This window comes from Xiphias gladius, chromosome 18, assembly GCF_016859285.1.
Source record: "Xiphias gladius isolate SHS-SW01 ecotype Sanya breed wild chromosome 18, ASM1685928v1, whole genome shotgun sequence".
In the NCBI taxonomy this organism is placed as follows: Eukaryota; Metazoa; Chordata; class Actinopteri; order Istiophoriformes; family Xiphiidae; genus Xiphias; species Xiphias gladius.
The window spans coordinates 6,570,136-6,593,088 of record NC_053417.1 but is presented as its reverse complement, the minus strand read 5'-3'; the positions used below and the strand labels follow the sequence as shown (position 1 = coordinate 6,593,088).

The following is a 22,953-nucleotide window of genomic DNA, read 5'->3' as shown; positions in this document are numbered from 1 at the left end:
GCAGGTGCAAACCACTGTCACGATTCAACCCACCACCCTCCCAGGGAAATTTGCTGTGACCTAACGTTCATATTCCTTAATACCTGTGGAAAATCCCCTGAAATCCTCCCTCACAGCGTCCCACAACCACAGAGAGATACAATGATGACATGCAGGGCTCTGTGGGGTAGCAATGAGGCTTTGTGGGCAAAGTGGAGAGGCTTGTGCTCTGCAGGCAAAGTGTAATTATCACCAGTTAGTCAGTGAAAAGAAATAATCAGACTCAGAGAGGTGATGTTTGACAGAGTAGTAAACTGAAGCTTTCCATCTACCATGTCTGAGCTGTGCATTAGTTTAGTGAAGAGACACATAAAAGGAGAGACAATCAACCACATGCATTTTATAGTACAAAATGCAAACTTGCCAACTCCCTCACTCCCATAATAATTCATTCATCATTCTCATGGACTTAAAATTTCGCATTTGACAGTTTACAATGGCTGATTATGTGGTGCATTCTTTTGGTTTTATGAGGGCATTTTAAGTCTAGACTTAGAAAACCAGCAGCTTGTTTGGACCCATGCCAACTTGTTGTGGTGGAACCAAACTGCCTCTGTTTGGCAGAATTCACTGTCAGTTCTTCCAACAGGCATCTGTTTGTGTATGTATTAGTCATTTTCCATTTTCTGTGTTGGATGGATTATAAGGGAGAACTTGTTTTGTATGTTTCTTGGTTAATTAATGTTGGTGGGGGAGACTTTTATGACAAATTGGCAGCTGTCTGCTATGTTAAAAATTTGAATGTTATGGCTTTCCCAACACAAACAGGAATTTACAACTGCAGTGTTTCCCCTGCTTCACACCACTTTTCTGTACTTACCCTAATCCCTTCATCAAAATTACACGTGTAAAACAGTTGGCAACAGAATGCATTAAAAACCTAAAGCTCCACTTTACTTCAAACAATATGAGACATGTTTGTTTGCATACAAATTAATGGCACCTGACCTTCCCCTCACTTTGCAAAATTTCTTTGGAAGGTGAACTCAATACAAGTATGATTCAACTCACCAACAAATATTTAGTAATTTATACTGCATCTGGGTTTGTATATTCAGGAATCTTTTCGGCTGAAACATATGCCATTCTCTACTGAGTCCTTAGCTCTACTGACACAGGCTTAGCTCTTTAGAACTAGAGGGATGAAAACAAAACTGATTGCAGCCAATCTCTGGCTCTTTGGTCGTTGATGTCTGAATAAATCTGTGACAAAGGTAAACTGCGAATACAGTGATATAGGAGAGCACTGGCAAATATTGTTAACATTATAGACATGCCATTCATTTACATGGGTCAGTTAATAGGAACATAGATTTTCATATCGGTCTTTCCCAAGTGAATGTAGACAATTTTTAAAGATTAGACAATCTCAAAGGAAAGATGTGAAAGGCACAATTTTATCTTGCTTAGATATTCCACAGTAAAGAGTGAGGAGGGAGGGCACTTAATGCTTGACGGATTATTAACCCTGATAACCCAATATTCAAACCAGAGCCCAGCTTAGGTGACATTTTCTCCTTCTGATGATATTTCAGTGTCAGACAAGCACCAGTTCAAGAACGAGCAGGTGTTGTACCGCTTCCGCTATGACGATGGCACCTACAAGGCCCGCAGTGAGATGGAGGACATCATGTCTAAGGTAACTATAATTCTACTTCTGGATATCTTCACTGGTGTTTGATAAGAAATGTAAAACGAAAGGGTGGGGGGAAAGATATAGCACAGGCAATAGTAATTTGTTTGAATGACTTATTCAAAATATAATGTATAAAGACCTTAAAAAAAAAGTTTTGGTCCAACATTATTAACTGCACCCGTGCTGACAACATTGATTTTCACAAGATAGTTACAGTTTTATCAGTGTCATTCTTTGCTCTTACTTTTATACAAGCAAAACACCAAAAATACCTGATGCATTTATTCTGAAAAATCTCCACCAACATCATCAAAACACCAAATGAGGGAATATCTTTAGGAAGAATGGTGTCCAATTCTCTACCAGTAGAGTTCCGGAGACTTGGAGAATTAATTCCAGGGCGCTTTGAAGCTGTTAAGGTGGCTCGTGGTGGCCCAGCCACCTTACTAAGACACTTTATACTGGTTTTTCCTTTAATATGTCTTCACCCATCTGTACATTTTTTGTGAGTTCATATAAGTGTAAACCTTGGTGTCTAACGGTTTGTGCAAATATTCAAGGCACTTATCCCCTCTCATAGAAAACTCTATCAGTAACTTAAATCCAAAAAATGACTTAAAGGTTGAAACTCATTTAAGGTGGTTACTTTGGCCTATATCTGCTCGGAGTCCACATTTAGGTTGACTGTGGTTTTGAAAATTTCTGTCCCTAAATGATAGTCCTCAGGTAACTCTTTTTACAGACAGCAGTGAAATCTCTTGTCCTGAAGCCATGCTTGTACTTGTTTACCCAAGGTGTGTATATTCTATGACACAGCGGCTCGGCTTTTCTTCTTTTTTAGGGCGTCAGGCTGTACTGCCGCATTCACAGCCTCCACACGCCTGTCATCAAGTAAGTACCTGCCCGTCTCTCCTCTCTCTCCTCCTCCTCTCCTCCTTCTCCCGCCATATGCTAATGTTCCTGCTTTCCAGGTGCATGAATGCATATTCATGAAGGGTTCACATTCGGTCCACGTCACCTTTTGTGTAATGAGTGAACAAACAGGAGTGCTGCCAGGAATGCCAGCCCTCAAACCTCTTTCCTCTCCAACTTGGACACAAAGATGTGCTTAAGCTGCTGTAGGTTTGCGTGTTCAAGATTCAGTTTAGCTTGAAGATGACAGGTCTTTATGGTGTGAGGTTTATCTGAGGTGGCTCTTAAAGGATTAAGTAGACTCACTTTTTTTGAGCATTTGTCTCTTAATCCTTACAGTGTAGTGGGTTAGTTGAATATATGGTAGTTAATATTTTAACTTAACATGACTTAAGTGGGCCGCAAACATTTTTTTTTTTACCTCATCAATCAGGTTTTATTTCTGCTTCAAACTCTCTCACTCTTTATACACATGAATACATGCACACTTTCTCGCTTTGTTGCTTACATATGCAGTACACAAACTCAGAAATGTAAACACTACAGTACAGAATATATACACACACATAAACACACATCATCCCCTGAATGTTAGACTCCATTTATGTCGATATACAAACGCAGCACTCCATCAGTTTTTGTTCTTTTAAACCAACTCATTATAATTCTAATCCTAATTTCTTGACCCAAGACGTAAAACGAAGGAGTAAATGAGTGTCATCTTTACCTAGAAGTAATCTCTGTTTTAATCCTGAAACCACTTTGCAAAAAAGTCTTCCATCGTAAGGTCTGCAAATTTATTTATGCAGAAACACAGGAAACACGCATCATCTCCCTCTCACACTCCCCAAACACACACACACACACACACACACACACACACACACACACACACACACACACACACACACACACACACACACACACACACACACATTCTCTGTCTGCTGCAGCCCCTCCCTTTATACTCTTCCCCCTCTATGTCTCTATCGGTCCGTCCATCACCGCCGATTCAAGTGCCCAGAGTTGCCATCGGTTCAAACAAAGAGCTTTTGGTCTGGAGACAAATCCTATTAACATACAAAGGCAATCCCTCTGCTTGCCAGTTATTATGTAATATGGCCTGGCTTTTTTAATCTGTCACTAAATTGGCGTTGTAAGTAGCAACCACTAGTTATGTTGTTTGAGTGATTGATGTACTGCATTTTATGAATCACAAATAATCATAAACTGTGCCTCTATTTTATTTAATTTTGTTGAGTGACAAAGCGCCCGTCGGTTTGATTACACAAATATGGAGTCAATTACAATAATAACATATGATGAAATAGATTTAAGCAAAATAAAACTAATCTTGGGAATACCACAGATGTATTATTTTGGAGAGGATGATGCTGTTACTGATACAGAAAATAATTGATCAGCAAATCATATCTGGAAGTAGCTCACTTTAGATGTTGTTTTAAGGTATTGTCTGAAGTATCAATCAGTGTACATCCTGTCCACAACTGCACTTAACAGGTATTGTATTTGTCTTTTGAATCTGGTAGTTTACAGGAAGGGTTGGTCAAGATACAGCCCATGATTTACTCACAATGTTTAGATGTTAAAGAAAATAGAAGATACTGTTCATTTTTATCGGATGTGATACACCCACGGAGTCACACAACCAACCACACATCCTCTGTAGCGTTTCCTGTTTCACGTGTTTACGTGTTGAGCAGATCGATGTACCGTGGATGTTTGTGCAATCTTGCAAAAGCTCAAAGGATCAGAAATTAAAAGGACAATGAATGTAAAGCCTTTTTTCGTTCTGGCAGGATTTAGAAAATTGTAGAACCACAGTACTGTATCTACAACATCAGAGTTTTGATACGGACGTTGTTTATGGCTTTCTCTTACTGAGCAGAGACAATGTTCTCTTTTGTTTGTGACTCAAGAAATGCAACATAACAGATAGTGTTGGGTGCTGTGGCTGTTTACCACAAAGAGGTTTTGTTATCTGTTTAACACTTTTTTCATGCCACCTGCATTGTAACGTGAAGATACATTTCATGAAACCTTTTTTGCTCATTTAGGGACAGAGACCACCATCTGAAAACCTTTAAATCTGTGGTGCCTGCTAGCAAACTGGTGGATTGGCTACTCTTGCAGGTAAAGTCAGTGTCTATTATACTTACACTTAATCCAAACAACACAAAATTCTACACTAGGCCCCAAGAGTGTACCAAATCTTAATAACTATAACTACTGTAATTGAGTATCTTTTTTTGTAGTGTCCTTTTTGTGTAATGTACTGTTTGAGTACACACTTTACATTATCATTTCCTTTTGTTGAAGTGAATTGTGGGTTTTTTGCAGTCCTTCCAAGGCAAGTAAAACTGGCCACTCAAAAATGTATCAAATTATTGTTATATGCATGTGGAAGAAACAAACTATGGATTTTTCACGTTATTTTGCAAAAAATATTTTGGACATTTCTCACCATCCAGTGACTTAAGAGCACAGCCAAGCACTGTGCAAATTTGGGTTGCCTCCAAAAATAACAGAGAATATACGCAGATGCCTGTTTTTCACATTTTTTCAGAATTCTGGAGAGATACGGCTGCTGTTTTGAAACTAACAGTAAAAGTGGTCATAGTGCAGTGTGCCATTAAGTAATGAATTATTACACATCCAAAAGTATTTGAATTTTTATATTTTACTTTTTCACTCAACGTCGAAATGTGAATTATTAAAAAGATGTATGTGCATTATCATATTTTCAGCTGTGCTCTCTCTCTTTTTTTTAAGGTGCAATTAAGGAAAAGCTCGTAGTCTGTTTATTAAAGTAACACAGTAGCTCCCATTCGAATGTAACATTTACTCAAATAGATGTCGACATATGGAATCAGTCTGCTCATCTCCCATTGTCTTTATTCAACACATATTTATTAACATGTGCTGGCTCACAAATCACCATTTTCGCATCAGCAAAGACACAGATAACTCAGGACAGCAGTGCTGTAGCCTGCTGTGTATGAGAAGGTGTAAACAGGCATTGTAACTGACCGACTTTGTGCGTCATTGATTTGGTTTCCCAGGGAGACTGCTCGACCCGAGAGGACGCTGTGACGCTGGGTGTGGGGCTCTGCAACAATGGCTTCATGCACCACGGTCAGTTAAACCCTCTCTCATGCATGCATACATGAAGGATGGATAAATGCACACAAACAAGCTGAGCTGAGTTTAGTTCGATGACACTTTTACTTGACAAATGCATGGTGTGGGGGCATCGTAAATTAGCATACCCAGTCCAGCCAAGTCTCAGTAACCTCACTGACCACATTGTAGTGGAGCAGCTTCGGTTCAGGCCCAGCATGTTGAATGTAAACAGCATTTGCAGTGTACCCTAACCAGAGCTGTTTGGCTTTGCTACATGGCTGTCTGGGTCAGGCCCCTGAATCGTGACTACTGGTTAAAGTGTAAAACTGAATTGGTCATCTTCATAGGCCATTTTATGTGTAAAGTGAGAATTACTTAAAGTAGTAGTTATTGTTGGAACACTGAAGAAGTGCCAGTTGACGCCAATTGATGCACAAAGTGAAGTACGCAAAACGACTGAAAATCTAAGATGAAGACATTTATATTTTACTCTCATTTAAACAAATGCAGACGTAGAGTGGCTTTCCCTTCACTTTTCGCTTGCTTCATCGGCACTCACACTTAATGTACACCTACCTCCTACTACCATCTGTTGGAAGGTGTCACCTGTTCTCTTTTATCTTCTCTGTCCTTCTTCAGGGCCACAACCTCTCTCTTCCCAGCCTGCCTGCACACCTCACCTCTACTGAAGTCACTCTCTCTAGGCCTTAGTCAGCACATCTGCTGCTCTTCACTTGGTTCCTCTTGAACTCTACTTCTTTTTCTGTCTTTTTCTGTCTGGCCCCTCACTGGAGAGAAGATCACTGTTAACAGATAACACAGTTAATATGCCTTTCATCTGCCCTTACCTGCTTACATCATTCATCCACATGTCTGTCGTGAACAACTGTTGCATTTTGCCTTTCAGGCAACACAATGTACAGAGCGCAGCACTAGATGCAGCAATACATTTCCATCATTAGCTAAAATGTCATTTAACAATAATTATCCATTCTGACAATATTAAATAAACTACCAATAAGGGAAGTAAGCGTGAGTAATAATCATTCTTTAACACAGATTTCCCTTTCACCGCAATTTACAGCATTAACAGTTATGTATATCATTACTAAAAAAAGAAAAAAATAATGATCTTCCCGTGATTCTCTCTGGGACAAATATCTCCTAGGGGAATTCAGGAAATTCACACAGGGCTTTCCAGAGGGAATTATTCAGTGGGTATCTAAGTTTTAGTTTAAATGTTTTCAAAGCCCTGGTCAAAGGTGCCACTGCACTCGGATCAAGCAGAAATCTTTTAAATTGTTTAGGTTATTTTCACTTAGTTGGATAATTAAAGATTTATCTATTTCTATTAACTCAAATACTTCATGCATGCATCAGTGTGTCATATTTCATAATACGTATTTATAGCTAAATGTCCTGTCAAGTGCATCCCTGTTCCTGTGAATAAATGTCCAACAGAATGCATCTTAACAGCGTTTTCTTTGCCCTTGGATAATGTCAGCTGTTCTTAACATTGAAATCATGATTTAGCAGAGTTTGTGTGTAACACTATGTGTGTTATTAAGGTACGACTGAGTTTCCGGAGTAGCACACCCTTCAATTGAAGAGGTGGTGTTAAGACGTTATGTGGCCACAGCCTCCGTGATTCAGAGTTGAGTTGGTGTAAGGCCAGTGTGAGTGGGTGTGGCGTGTGCATCTAATCAGTTTGTTAAGGCTTTTGCTCATCTGAGTGTGCCAGATGCTCTCCAAATTTCTGAACAGCTGGGTACCTTTGGCTCTCGGTGTTGCCTACAAAGCTCCAATTTTACACAGGCCTTACAGAGTCATACACCTATACACACACACACACACACACACACACACACACACACACACTTGTAAGAATAGGATATATCTTTTGTTGGAGGTTTTTGATGAGATCTTTGAATGTGTGTGTGAGCTTTGGGCTTAACGTCACTAATGCTAACTCCTCCATTACACAAAGACATGGATATTTTCTTCATTCTGTTGAATACAGTGAAATCTCTCACCCACACCACGGCGTAAGTCCAAATGTGCACATCAAAAAGCTGAGGCAAGGTGATGTCAGTGCCAGCTGTTACAGCACATACAGGATATTGGTGCATGTCCTGTCATTTTAGGTATACTTGTGTATTTGCACATGTTCCAGTTACATGCAATTCTCGTGCTTCGACTTGACGCAAATGAAAATTTTCCAGCCATCACAAAGGGAAAATTATCGTGACAGAGCAGTATGTGTACCACTTCCTTTAATTTGGTGTTTCCAAGAAAGTAACAAAATAAAGGTTAAACTGGCAGGACCTTTCACTTCAGGAAATAGCTGTTGAGCAGAATAAATGTTCAATAACAAATAATTTAGGGCCTGAATTCAGTGGCTTAGCTCCTGATCAGAGAAACAGTAAAAAATCTATAGTAGTGTATTTGTAGTGTGTTTTAGGTCAGGCTCCAAAAAATCTGTGACTAGAGAAACATCCCTGATCTGCTCCTTATCTGTTTGAAGTGTCCCATGTGTTAGCGTGAGGCTCAGCCCAACAGTGGGATTTACAAACACATCCAGAAAACACACAGCAGACTCTTTCTTGTGTTCTCCGGGGAGTCTTCCTAGCCCTGGCCTGTCCTAGCTAAAACCCAGATCTGGTTTGGCTCCAGATGTTTCTGCTAGCATCATTAGCTAATGAGCAATTAACTATTAACTTGTTTGTGTGAAGACGTCCACACATTAAGTGGCAACTTCTTTTGATTCTGCCTGGGCAAACATGTATCTCCAAAGGCCTTTGAAGTTGTAAATAACCTGCAATAAAACCGTCAATTTAGCCAGTCTGAGCACAAACAAACTTTGGCAAACTATTAATGGAAAAATGGACATCGACATGTATGATGATCAATGCCTTTCTGCAGCATCACTTTGCCTTTTTTATATTTTCCATTTTTTTTTACCTGTAAAGACTGAGATGTGACCCTTTGCTCTGTCTCATTATCACTTTCTGCAGTGGCTTTCTCATCACATGTAGTGTGTGTTTATGTGTGTGTGTGTGTGTGTGTGTGTGTGTGTGTGTGTGTGTGTGTGTGTGTGTGTGTGTGTGTGTGTGTGTGTGTGTGTGTGTGTGTGTGTGTGTGTGTGTGTGTGTGTGTGTGTGTGTGTGTGTGTCCCCTCTTCAGTCATGGAAAAGAGTGAGTTCAAAGATGAGTCCCAGTTCTTCCGCTTCTATGCGGATGAGGAGACAGAGGGAACCAGCACCAAGAGCAAGCAGCTCCAGCGCAATGACTTCAAACTCATCGAAAACATCTTGGCCAAGTCTCTGGTGGTGAGCTGGAACATGCACGCACTCACTCACAAACACATACATTTCCAAAATACATTCTCTCACATATACTGTATACCATATGTCTATACACTGAAAACTGTCTAAAGCGCCAGACTCACATTGTAGTTTTTGTTTCTTTGGAGAATATACTGATAATAATGAGAATGCTAATGTGTTTTACTGAAGCAAGTACACTAAATATGGCAAAGGATGGGAAATAATGGCCGAATTTGGATGGATGCGCACAATAGAGGAAAAAAGTGCTTTTTTCGGAGTTGTTCACATTTATGTGGATATGTGTCAGTCTTTCATCCAGATACCTGTATACACATGTAGAATAACATACTGTATGTGTGTACACAGTAATGAAGTAACAGAGCTAGTGTATTGTATTGTTAATTGAACTGACGTACTTGCATCTACAGTATCCTTCACTCCAGTTTGTTTAGACGTATGTGCGTGTGCGCACACATATCTGTTCGTCTTTGTTATTTCCACAGGTAGATTTAATAAGCGTCACTATACACACAGAAACACCCCTAATCAACTGTATTGGAAGGGATGAAGTCCCTGTTGTGCTGCTGTTGACAGCAGATAAAACTATGAGAGGTGACAGGAGATTATTGTTGCAGACTGTTGTTGCTGTCCTTAGTGGACATGGGTGGCCGAAACATTTAATTTTAGTACACAGACATGAAACAGGGCCCAGTAAGTGGTACTGAGCTCAGTTTGGATTTTTCCCCTGTTTACTGATGGTTCTGCTTTAATATGAAACATTTAAAATTGCTTGCAAGTCAAGACTTGTGACATTTCGTGCCATTCCATTCTTGGATTCTAGTACTTTTTTTTTTTTAATGAAGACTGCCTAGTTCCCTTATCCAAAAACACAGAGCCTAATTAAAATGAAAAAGCAATGCATATTTACATTCCTTCTTTCTTTTTTAACCTTCGTGATGCATTGACATTTTAGACTCCTCATTCATGATATGTGACAATGGGGGCTGGGAGAATTGAGTGAAGATGAGAAACCCCAAAAAGGGACAGAAAGCCAAAAGTGAGATGTTTAAGCACTGCCTAAGCTGTCTACAATAAAAATCTCATTTGGGTGTTTGCACCACTTAGAAAGCATTAAAACTAATACAGGGTAAATGTGATCATGGGATGAACAGAGAAATCTGTTGTAATTAAGTTTTCTACATTTAAAGCAACAGCATGGTCAGAAAGTAATTTTGTTCTTATAATTTCTGCAATAGGTCATATAACATATGGCATTTTCATTATTAAAGCAAAATATCAGTGACATATATCTATTTGGCACATAAAATAAGGTCAGCGTACACTGTTCTGGGTCTAGCGGGCAATGTTTTCCAGAGGCTTAAACAGAAAGTCAATTGTTTAGTTAAGTCTATTATCTTTAGGGAAACCTAAAAGCATCACTTGCGCCCTTTTTCATATCAGAGTTGGAAGAAGCCACGCTGTCCAACTCTCCGCAAGAAGTGGAGAAGGCTTTTTTCCTTGATTACTTGTACTAATCCTCCCTCATGGCTATTACTGAAGCGAAGTGCAGGAACTTTATTTACCGCAGCCATCTCCTCTGATGTAACATCAGAGATCCCAATCTTATCTGGGCCGTGCAGCAGGAAGACGGCCACAGGAGCTTACCAAATGGAAGCCGGCTAATGTGTTTGGTGATGACACCGTTTAACTAAGCCTCGCCCCACTGGGGAATACAATATGAGAAGCAGAGAACATCATCATATGCGAGACACCTGACATGCGGCGAACCACCCAGAACGAGTGGCATATATCACCTTTTTAACACGAAACTTCAGTGATTCCTCAGAAGAAATCGAGTCATCGCAGCAAATACAAACAAATGACCTTTTACGTATGCAATGTAAATACAAGAAATAAATACGAAATAGCAGCAGAGCATAGTGAGCCAGAAAAAATGAATATGAAATAAGAATGTGTATCATGACAGTTATTCTGCTACTTGCCTACTCATGATGTTAAAACAGTGAAAGATATATAAGTCTGACAGATCAGTCACCAGTGTAAATGTGCCAGTAATTAGGTGATTTTCTCTGTGCTAGATTCACCCTGAGGAGGAAGACTACGGCTTTGAAATTGAGGAGAAAAACAAGGCCATTGTGGTCAAATCTGTCACCAGGGGCTCACATGCTGAGGTAATGGTCAACATGCACGCACGCACGCACACATACACACACACACACACACACACACAAACACAAACACAGACAAGCTATATCTCCTTGCCGCCCCAGGGTATTAGTTCCAGTAGGTAATGGCTGTCTTCTGTTTGGACGGCTGCTGTCAGTCTGCCTCCATTCCCTTTGGAAGGACTTCATTCTGATCGGCTGTAGAGCTATTAGACATGTTTACTCACATCACCTCCACGAATAAAATACACACACACCATTTTACTCATTCAGAGCAATTTAAAATGCAAAACATTTAAAACGTACGTGATTATAGAGTTTCTTTTTAATAAAGCATGTTGTAGTATTATTATATATTATTATATCTGATTATATGGTATACAGGAACAGGCTGTAAAAAAGGCATTTGTCATATTTGCGGTTACTGTGTCAGCAGTCACAGACTTTTTGTTTTTCAACCTGAGAAAAATCACACAGTGTTACCTTAATGCCAGGTCTAATGCAAAGCTGTTTTCCCGTCTCTTCCTGCGATTTTGCCTCTGCGTCATGTAACCACACTCTGGTTAGACAGGGGACATGCTTCTGGCCAATTTGTCCAGCCACCAAAGCCTGTTTATACTCTTTGATCTTTCCAGCCGCTTCATACTTGAAACTACAGGATGATGCCCTAATTGCTTGTGAAATATTCCTTTTCCACAGGTCCAGAGATGGAAAGCCTTTTCCTCAGCAACTCGAGTTTAACTGTCTTGCTCCCCACCATTTCATTGTACCCTCATTTCACCTGTGTCCCTCTAGTTCAAGTTCAGCCATTGCATTCTGTTATTTTACTCATTGCAGTTTTTTCCCACATTGCTCCTCTCCTCAGTCACTCATTGGATAATCTTTTTTTTTTCTCCTTTGCCAGCACAGTAAACCCTCCCTGTTTTGCTCCCTCGTGCACCTTTTTCTCAATTTTTCTCTTATTCATCCCCCATGTCCCCCATTTGCTACAATAACAGGATTGCTAGTTGTGACACAGCCTGTGTGCCAGCACAGTGAATGAAGCTCAGCGGATTCCCATGGGGCTCTGAAAAGGGTTGAATGGCACTCACTCACACACAGGGCTCTTTCACTATATGATACTATTATAGAAAGTCACGTGCAGACCGGCACCCAGCCTGTATAATCACACACACACACACACACACACACACACATACACACACACACAGACACATACATACATCCTTCCACATTCAGATGGCTGTGACTCCTCCCAGTCGTTCCTACATCCATCCTGGGCCGTTATCCAGAGTCGGGGCCAGGCTCAGCCAAGGCCACCCCACCGGATCTATGCCCAGGACACTGGACTCACACAGCGGACATACAGAGGCAGCATTATTCTCACAACGTGACTGAAGATGTGCAACATGACAGCATTTAATGATATGCAGCAGACTGTGGTTCTGTGTGTCTGTCATTTGAAAAGGGAGTTTAGAATCTTATATCTGACTGTGAAAAGCCGAGAGTGTTTGATACTCTGTGAGCATTTGCAGTATTTTTGTGCAACTGTTACTGTATTTCTGCACACTTGCATCCACTGTGACTGATCAGATTACATTTGGTTCAAGGAAAGAGGCAAGATCTGATCACTCAAACCACTAATAGTTGCAAACAGAAACATGTGGCTACATTAGAAAGACAGATAGAGAAATGTAAATAAAGTGCATCTCTGTATTCATATGTGCATAACTGTGTAAACTGAAAGTAACCCTTCAATCTGGAAAACTAAGCAAATTCAACAGGCAGCAGGCAGGAGACTCGGGTGTAAACATCATGCAGCTTAATCATATCTAGTAGCCAATCTTGATATGTACTCCTCCCATTAAAAGCATATTCAGATGCTCTGTCTTGTTTTGGTTTGTTTCTGCTGTGTTACTTGGAAGCTCATATACTGAACAGGGACTTGATTCGGAATAATACACACTAGTCACATAAAAACTTGAATTAGACTTTATTTGAGACTAATGCTGCACACATGCTGACATGTGGGTGGTAATGTGTGATTAGAATGCAATCCCCACCTGAAACGCTTACTGTGCGAACAGGGGCTTTAGATGGAGCTGAAACAAGGTGTAACCTAAAAATAACAGCATTCTGTCTCCCGTCTGTCCATCCAGATGGCTGGTCTGCAGGTGGGGAGGAAGATCTACACCATCAACGAGGACCTGCTGTTCCTCAGGCCTTTCTCTGAGGTGGAAACCATGATCAGCCAGGCCTTCTGCATACGACGCTCCCTGCGGCTGCTGGTCGCCACCAAGGCCAAGGAGTGAGGGAACACGCATGCACGCACACAGACACACACACACACACACAGTACACACAGTGACTGACTGGCCTTTTCTCTTCCAGGATTGTGAAGATCCCTGACAACCCAGGCAGTCTCTCCTTCAGACTTTGTGGCTCTGCCCCTCCTCATGTCCACGCTGTCAGGAAAGGTGAGTGACAGATTTGACTGATTTCTTGAGCCTGTTCAGTCACCACAATGCTTTTTCAGGGGTGATGTGGACTTTCGCTACTACTACTTTATGTGGGGAATAACAAGCACGATAAGGACTTACTATTTGAAGGAGTACTACAATCAATTTAGCATTGCACTTCTGTAACATTAGTAGACTAGTGATGGACAGTTTATAAAAGGATCAAAATCGATCTAGCAGGACCAGAGATATTGTCTTTTTTATTCCACACATTCTTCTTCCTTGTCAAAAGATTGAAGTGATTAGATTTGAAGTGTTTATAGTGGATGATGTAGCCTCAAGCGAGGAGAGAGGTCTGGTAAGTTCACTTGTTTCTAACTCCACACCCCCAGATTTCTTCTTATTTTCAAACTCGTATTCTTCAGCTCCAGCCGCTTGAAGCAGTTTATCAGATTTCGCATAGCTCCCTCTAGAGCTGCCAAAGACCTTACAGTATAAAACTTTTTTTCACATATGCAGTAGTGCTCCTTAAACCCTGTAAACAGACTTTGATGTGTAAAATTGGTTGAAGCCCCTTTTGAATTTCACTAATAATAAAGCTACCATTACCAAACAAATACTACTTTTGTCATCACCAAACTAAAATTAATGTAAAAATGTAATTATAAATACTCCTGTAAACATTTATTTTTATATTCTGTTATATTGTTATATTCTACTAAGCTCACATATTGACAGAGGTTGACCCGGTCATTCCCAAGAAAGGACTTAGTACACTACATAGATTTAAAGGTAAAGGGATACCATCAATTTGTATGTGTGGTGGAAAGGTAATCTGTGTAGTGGTTTAACAATTCACAGCTCCCAGGGAAGATATAATAAAATTAATATTTCTTGAATTCAGTAACAAGAGACATACTGTATATTTTGCTTATCACCCACACTCTCTCTCTGTTAATAGATTTGTAAGGAATTGACCTTGTTATTGCAGCATCAGTGTGTAAATGCTTTGATAATGTTTACGGTGTCAGAAAGACAAATAATTCCAGGCAAATTCAAGGGAAAGATGAGGTAACTCTAGCCTCTAACCACCTGTTACATTCTGCTTTTAGTGAGCCTCTATTAGGTTTTTATGGCCACCTGTCTGCCAGACAGCCTGCGGTCAGGGTTCAGACCCCTAATAGACCAAAGTCTACTTTTAAAACACACACACACATCTGCACATGCACACACACACACACACACACACACACACACACACACACACACACACGTACATAGGTGATCAAAGCTAAAAGCGCAATAGGTAACGGAAAAAAACATCCATACTTTTGTTTTACCTTCTCATTTTTCCTTCTTTCTCCTTACAACCTCCTAACCAGACTTGACTGACTAAACTGACTTGAAATAGAAAAATGAGTAATTTGTGACAAGTTGGATAAGGGATGAATCCCAATGTGTAAACCAGACAGGACAAGGAGAGGATACACACAAAAACAGTGAGGAGAGGAGCTGCCAGTTGACCAAGGAATGTGATCTCATGGTTTTCCTTTTTTTTTATTGTGCCAGAGGGACTTCTTCACTTTCTCTGCCTCTCACTTCACTCCATTTCTCTCCTTTCCCATTCCTCTCCACGCTCCTTCTCCTTTTTTCTTTCTTTCCTAGTGTCCTGTATCACCTCTGGCTCTCTGCTGGTGTATGACGAGCAGTTTTTTCCGTCTAAATTCAGAGTCTCCAGTTGTTTTAATCTGTTCCTAAATCAGTCCCCCTGTGTGCAACCCATGCATGGGTCAAGTAGCCCCAGAGTTAGGTAATTGCTGGCACCCTGAGTGGAAGTGATGCCAGCCCTGGTATTTTTAGACAGGAGAGGAAGATGATGGAGGTGTTGATTGGACTTCCAGGCTGTAAAGCCATTAGTACCAAGGGACAGCATGTTACAGCATTGAGCCAAGTAATTTTCTATTTTCCTGGACGAACAAAAGGGACAAGGTTATGTACAGATATGGGAATTGAGTCCTATTTTTAGATTTATTTTTTTTAAAATTCATAGAAAAAAATCAATTTACCTTGATTTAAACAATTTGGAGAAATTTCTTCCATGGATGTGGGAGACAGGTGAAGCCCTTTTTAACTCCTGCATTTCTCCTACTTGAATTTCATGTTTTCATAATAGCACAATGTGTTGTATACAGTTCCACTGTATTTATACCACCCCGTGACCCTTTACCTCTGAGCATCTGTTGACACATTGCAGGCTGGGAGGCAGCGGGGGCGGGTCTTCAGCCTGGCCAGGTCATCCTGAAAGTCAATGGCAACAGCGTCAACCACAGTGCCTACCAAGAAGTTCTGGAGCACTTCACTGCACAGAACACACACCAGGACCCTCTGCAAATGGTGAGGGGACACAGGAAAACAAACACTAACACACAAATTTTTTGTCAGAGCAGGGTTGGAGTGTAAATGGGGCATTTATTGAGAAAATTCCTAAAATGAATATGCAATTTGTGACTCAAAAATAATATCCCAGCAAGCCACATCATCCCACTCTATACTCTATGTCCAGTGAGGTTTTACAGTCCTTTTTTGAGTTCTTATGGCTCTCACTGTAACAGGGCACTCCCTGAGTGCTTTAGTTATAGTAGAGACCACATAATGCCGCAAAGTAGCATGATTAGTATCACTAGTAGCATTTGGAAGTTAATTTACCAAATCTTTCAACAATGTGGGAAAGATCACTAAATTTACATTTGACAAGCTAACAGACCAGAGAGCCCCAGTGACCCAGACATTCATGTTCTGAGACGGTACATCAAACATAAATAGCATTAGTTAGAGCTAGAGTTAGCTACAGCAACTTAAGAGTTTGAGAAGAAAAAAAAAAAATTAAATACTCAGATTTGCTCTTTTAAATTTTCGTATCTGTATGATACAGAAAGGGTATCATACAACAAGTTTCTTCATTTCATTAGCGTTCTAGGCTTCAACATTGGGTGGCCTAGTAATCTCCAACATAAATTACTGGCTGTCACTGTGGCTGTGGGCTACTTGTAGTGAGAGGTCAACATTTTTCAGCTCAAGACACAACCCTGCCCGGAGTGAAAAAGTAGCCCAAAGCAACAAATACACAACTTGACTTTTTCTACAGAATTTTCAGCCATTCCTGTTTCCAAGAAGGCCTTGGGTATGGTCCATATTAAAGTATGAGATTGACAATTGCAGATTTGGCTTTGTTTTTCCAGGCTGAGTCAGGACTAGATACTAGTATTTACACTCCGTACTACATGGCCAATGTCAAAAATGCAAAACTCTCGTCAGGTTGTTTTGACATTGCTACAGCAGGAGTTCATACCTCCAGCCAGTATTTCACAAGGCTGCAGACAGAGTAGGATGTCTTACTGTAAAGAGCACAGTGTTTTGTTTTGCTTTGTGTAGCCTGGCCAACTCCTCTGATAAATCCCCTTTTCTCAAAGCCAGTGAACAAAGTCAACTGAGCAGCCTTATTTTGTTATTTTTATTCCAGTAAATGTTTGCTGGTTCATTTAACAGCAGGATAAATGTTGTTGATGTGGCTGACTGCACTGCAGAGTTCAGGGTGGTGCAGTCAGCCCTGACTATCTTGTCAGGTGAAAAGTGTCCTTGTCCACGGGGCGTAAATACTTCAGATTATTTCCTTCAAATTCTGTGTATAAAGTGCTCTGTCTCTTTACCTTTGTAAGAATTTGTAGCTTTGTCTTTTTTTCTTCTCACTTCACACTCACTTCTTCCTTCACTCAGTCCCTCATTTTATTAACAATTATGATTTATTGCACATTGCAGGCATACTCAATATGACTGTTCAGCTCTAATCTGTTTCCCAGTGTCAGTGGGCGTACCGTGCATTTGAGGATGTGGAAGAGCTGCAAAGAGAAAGAGGTGCAGGTGAGAAGGAGGAGAGTCCGTTTAGTCCTTATCCAGTGGAGAATGGCTCTGACCACGAAGAGGGGAACAGCACAAATGGAACAGGTGAAACCTGACGTAACATCCTCCGAATTTGTTCATAGTAGTAGTTACAGTCTTTGAATGTACATTCTTCTTCTCATCGCTTAAACTTATTATGCATAAAGCAATATTTTAAAACTGTGAGAAGACAATGCTCAATTGTTTAAAACAGAATCACAATGCATCTATACTATAGCAGATGTACTGCTAATAACTACAAAACCTATCTGAACAACACTAGCGTCACTTGGGAGTGTCCTGTATTATAAGCTGTAGCTGCTTTCTATGTGGTTCTAGATTGATTGCAGACTTGATGTTAAAAAAAAAACATCTGTCCCTGCCAAAAACATGATGCATGAAACCATTATGTTCCACCTAGATAGCTACTTTCAGATGACCTCTGAACTGGGTCATACTGTGCTTTCTGTGTCAGTAAAACGTGGCTTCAGCAGTAGGTAATTTGCTCTTGATATAGAAAATTCTCTGTTTGGAAATTACATATGCTCACGCTACAGTCATAGGACATCATCTAGTACCACTTAGTGTACCTACTGTATTTACACAAAGTGGCCAATCCTTTTACAGTGCTGGCAGGGTAAGCACACTTGACACATGTGCAGTACACTGTACCTTTACGTGTGTCCTTACTAAAGGGACTTGTGTCATTGTGTTTCTGTCAAAAGCTGATGAGGTTTTTGCATTTTGAATGTACTAATAACACTTAAGGCATGACTATGCCTCTAGAAAATCCATTCAGCTCTTGTTTTTTTTGGTTAAATGTGTTTTTTCCACCTTCCTTCTCAATTCTTTGACTTAGGTTTTTTTTTTAAAATGGCATATATCAAATAAATTGAAAATTGTGATCCATAGACTATCGGCTAGGCAGGCTTTCCCTCTCCGACGAGCTGCCTCTGGTCAGTCTGACAGTAGATAACGTCCACCTGGAGCACGGCGTGGTCTATGAATACGTCAGCACTGCTGGCATCAAGAGCCACGTGCTTGAGAAGATGGTGGAGCCCAAAGGTTGCTTCAGCCTCACTGCTAAGGTAGTTATTGGAGGAGGAGGTGAAGTTTGGTTAAAGTTTTTGAGTTAGTTGGCAAAGCTAAATGTAATGTATTTTGATCTTAATGAACACGCTGAAAATGATAATGAGGAGATAATACACCTCGGGGGCCAGATCTCAAGTCGTACTTGTTGTATGATGTCACTTTTAAATTGTGTAACAGTTGTTAACATGGTTTACATATACTCAGCCCCCAAAATTACACATTTGTCATGGCAGATCCCAACCTGGACGTTCACCAGTTTGTGGGTCACTGATATTCGTTAAAGTTGTCTTATTATGACAGGATAAAAGCAGCAAAAGGGTTTTTTGGCATCACTGGTGATTTCAGTTGTTAGTATTGGAAAGCTGAATGTTTAGCTAGATGAAAAACACAGTTGTCTTATGTTCCTGCTGCTGACAATGCTATACTTACTCTTGGTTGTGATTGACTAAACTTTTATTGTAGGAGTGATCCATCCTTACCAATGTTTCTTGTCTCTACAGATCCTGGAGGCATTTTCTGGTGACGACAACCTCTTTGTTCGTAACTGCAGCCAGCTCATCTCCCAGAGCGACCGAGTAGTTACCATGCCTCAGTACGAGTTCAGACAAATCTGCGACACCAAGCTGGAGAGTATCCGACGGCGTATCAGCAGCTATCAGCAGGTACTAAGACATGCTTCTACTTTCTCTTGAACATATAGTACATGTCAGGTCAGATGTGAATTTTTTTTAATTTGACGTCAAAAACACACTTACTTTATTTACTTGTGAATGAATAACAATTCACTGAAATATAAGTAAGATAACTTAATAATATTATTAAGTTAGGATACATTTATACAAAAAAAGATGTATTATCTCTCTTCTCGTCAATACATTTCTTACTGGCTCTCGTTTTCAGGACACATTAAGGTACACACATGCTTTGTAAAGCTTTTAGAAGAGCTGAGAAAGGCTTTTCAGTGGGATGTGAAAGTGAGTCGAACACTGCCTTTCATGTGTTACTGATGTCAAGAGATGTGCTTTTTCTCTATATTCATATTTGGACTTTAAGTCATACGTCAGTGCCGATAAAGCACACTCATTATTGTAATACTATCAATTATCTCCTCATGGTGAAATAGAGCAAAGCTGTATACACTTTCAAAGCTTTAATAATAAATTTGACACCAAGAATGGTTAAACACAAGCACTTAATCTGTATTTTTCCATTACTCAAGACAGCAAGAACTCTCTTCAGGTCTTGAAGATTACATTAAATTATTAATCTTTATTTTTACTGTCATTGTTGTATCGCTATGTCCTATTTTCTGATACAGTGACCATGTTTTGCCTTGGTGTTCAGTGAGAATTATCTATTTAAAAATGTACACTAAAAATATTGGAGCTGTCAGTCATGCAGCTTCTGCTTGCACTAAACTTTGTCAACTTTGTCTGTGCCCTCTTACTGATCATTTCTTAATTTTTCACCCAGTTTGCCCTGGAGCTGAGGAACAAGGTGTGGCCCTCCTTCAGGCAGGCCGGCGTTAATCCTCACCCACTGGGCTGCATGGACTTTGTTCCCACCAACTGCCACATCAACTTGATGCAGGTTTCCTACCCCAAGAGCACTACCTCTGCTGGCAGGACTTTCAGCATCCGCTTTGGGCGCAAAAACTCCCTGTTTGGCCTGGACCCTGACCAAGGTAGAGGGAATACACACATACACACACCTCTATCCAAGAAGATTTGAACATTAGTACAATCTCTGTCACATATCCACTGCTTAATCTATGCTGCACTGAGATCCATCCCCTTAATGATAATACAGCTTAACCCACTTAACACCAGCTCAGTGATCATTTTGACTAATTACCCTCTATGACCATTTAAATCCTGCAGCACAAAGACGGAAACGCCAACCCCCCGACTCCCACAGTAGTCATAAGGTCTCAACAAGAAATCTCAAAGTAAATTAGATGAGTGGTTTGCCATTAAGACTCCATTAGCTCCAGGCCATACTCACGTTATTGACATGAGAAGTGAATGAATGATGTCAGCCAAGATGGTGCCTCAAAGCAGCATAGGAATGTGTGCCATTCACTCGCTGCTGCTGCTGCGTAGGTCAAAGGGGGGAGAAAAAAGAGAGAGCAAGAAATTGAGTGGAAATGGAATGTAATTTCACCAAAGAATAATTTCAAGAAAAGTGAAAAACATTTCAAAAATCCTTTATTCATAGATACGAAAAAATAGGTATCCTATCTTATATCAGTATGGTCCGACTTTATTGTGATGCAGCTTGATATTAATTAAGGGTCTTAAGGTTTAGCTGCTGAACTCCCTCTACTCTCAGAAGAAAGATGAAAATGCAATACAGCTGTCTAGACAGCAGACTGTTAGCATTGCCTGCATTGTTCCAGGATGCCTCATCCTCATCTTTCCTCTCAGCACCAGCTGCCAGGCAGACATCTGCCTAGCAGTTGTACTGGTGGGATGTTCAGCTCTTTTGCTTTTTGGTATGCGTTCTGCCAACAGCCATGGGGATGATGTTTTCTCCAGTGAGGGTAGCTAGCATTTAATGTTTTAATCAGAAAAAGAATTACGGTCATTCCGTGCCAACTCACTCCAAATTCAGAACTTTTCCCCGTTCATGTCATGGGTTTTCTCAAAAACACTCATGTAAAAAAATTATGATTTTTTTTTTAAACCATTTTAGCAATTGCATGTTATTAAAGGAGAAAGTGGAGGCTACATGTGTACTATATATCCATTAGCAGAAACCCGATGTAGGCAACAATTATATTATGTCAGTAAGTTTACAGAACTTTAGGCGACAGCAGTAGTATTCCAGTGCACTTTCTCTCTCTATAAACTCAATATAAATTAAATTTATAATGAAATTAATTCATACATTCTAATATTGATGGCCATTATCAAAGGCAAACTCAATGCAGGAAGATAGGGCTGGCGGTAGCAGCACCGCAGCAGCACCGCTTGCAGTGGACACATACACGAGTGCCAGCCGCAGCAGTTCAGCGAGGTAGCCGTCACGCAGAGGTGAGGTTGGCAGTGTGGCCCAAGGCTTAGTGTTTGCTGTGTACTAATAATACACACTCTGGGTTCACTGGAAGAATTTAATTTGTCTGCAGTTTGGGGACATGTCAGGTTATTGCAGCTTAGTTTGGCATTCAGCCAATCTAAACAGTTTTGTATCCTGCTCTCAATGTGAGTATCAGATGCATAAGTGCTCTTTAAGAAGTTGTTTTTCATCAAGTCCAAATGGAGAACAGACGTGAGAGTTACTTAATAGGATTTGAACATCTGGGCTGGATATAATTGTCAGAGAATGAAGTCTTTTCCATTCAGCCACCGCTAACATGTTTATCCTCCCCTCTCCTCTCATGTCCTGTAGCACAACTGAACCCTATGTCCCACACCCAGCACTGTGTGACCAGCATGGGAGCTCCCTCCTGGAGCTGTTCAGGTCTGGAAGGGGATGAGGCGGATGGCAGTGGGGATGTGGCCCTGGACGGCGGCGAGGGGTTGACAGACGGTCGATGGGGTGGCCATGGAGAAGGCGGGCTGAGCTTCCTGCTCAAACAGGAAGACACAGAGACCCAGGATGCCTACATTCACTTGTATAGCCGCCTTGATGTTGCTGTGAGGGAAATGAAGCAGTATGTCGCTCAGATCGATGTGTAAGTGTTACAGTTTATATAAGCACGTTGATTCTGTGCAACTGAAAAGCTTTAACTCTGTTTTTAATGTAAATATGGATATTGTTTTTCTCTTTTAAATTACATTTCCTCGGGCCTATTCCATATCAATCTCTCAGCTCTACCCCCGTTGACAAGTGTCATCTATGAAATAAAAACAAAGCTGTTTAATGAAATCCATCCTGAAAATATTTTCAGCTCTAACAGCTGGTCCTGTTATCAAATATTTCTATTCCACTGGTGATTATATGTGGGTACACTATTTTTGTAGACTTCACGGTGACATTTAGAGGTCTCTGCATAAAAAGCTAGGAGCTGTTATCCCCACACCAGCCTCCCGAGGCTGTTCGTCAGCCTCTCTTTGTCTGTCTGCCCTTTGCCTTGTATAAAGCTGAGGATTTACAAAAGGAACATTCTTCTGGCCCAAAATATTTACGGGCTGGGCCCAGTACAGGAACAGGGAGTGAGGCCAGGATAACATCAAGAGAAAGAGACACATATTGTGTGTCCGTGCTGAGGAAGGGGTGTG

At 40.6% G+C, this 22,953-nt stretch overlaps 1 protein-coding gene across 1 annotated transcript in view; it reads left to right on the top strand.

Moving 5' to 3' along the window:
* prex1 (phosphatidylinositol-3,4,5-trisphosphate-dependent Rac exchange factor 1) overlaps positions 1–22,953 on the top strand; it is an 84,994-nt gene that overhangs the window by 44,954 nt on the left and 17,087 nt on the right. Inside the window, exons 13-26 of the mRNA XM_040152567.1 lie at positions 1,575–1,678; positions 2,517–2,566; positions 4,666–4,741; positions 5,671–5,743; positions 8,915–9,060; positions 11,157–11,249; positions 13,403–13,551; positions 13,635–13,720; positions 15,957–16,096; positions 17,560–17,704; positions 18,551–18,726; positions 19,231–19,392; positions 20,204–20,414; positions 22,121–22,406. Coding sequence (XP_040008501.1) covers positions 1,575–1,678; positions 2,517–2,566; positions 4,666–4,741; positions 5,671–5,743; positions 8,915–9,060; positions 11,157–11,249; positions 13,403–13,551; positions 13,635–13,720; positions 15,957–16,096; positions 17,560–17,704; positions 18,551–18,726; positions 19,231–19,392; positions 20,204–20,414; positions 22,121–22,406 — 1,897 coding nt within the window. The remainder of the gene's footprint in view (positions 1–1,574; positions 1,679–2,516; positions 2,567–4,665; positions 4,742–5,670; positions 5,744–8,914; positions 9,061–11,156; positions 11,250–13,402; positions 13,552–13,634; positions 13,721–15,956; positions 16,097–17,559; positions 17,705–18,550; positions 18,727–19,230; positions 19,393–20,203; positions 20,415–22,120; positions 22,407–22,953) is intronic.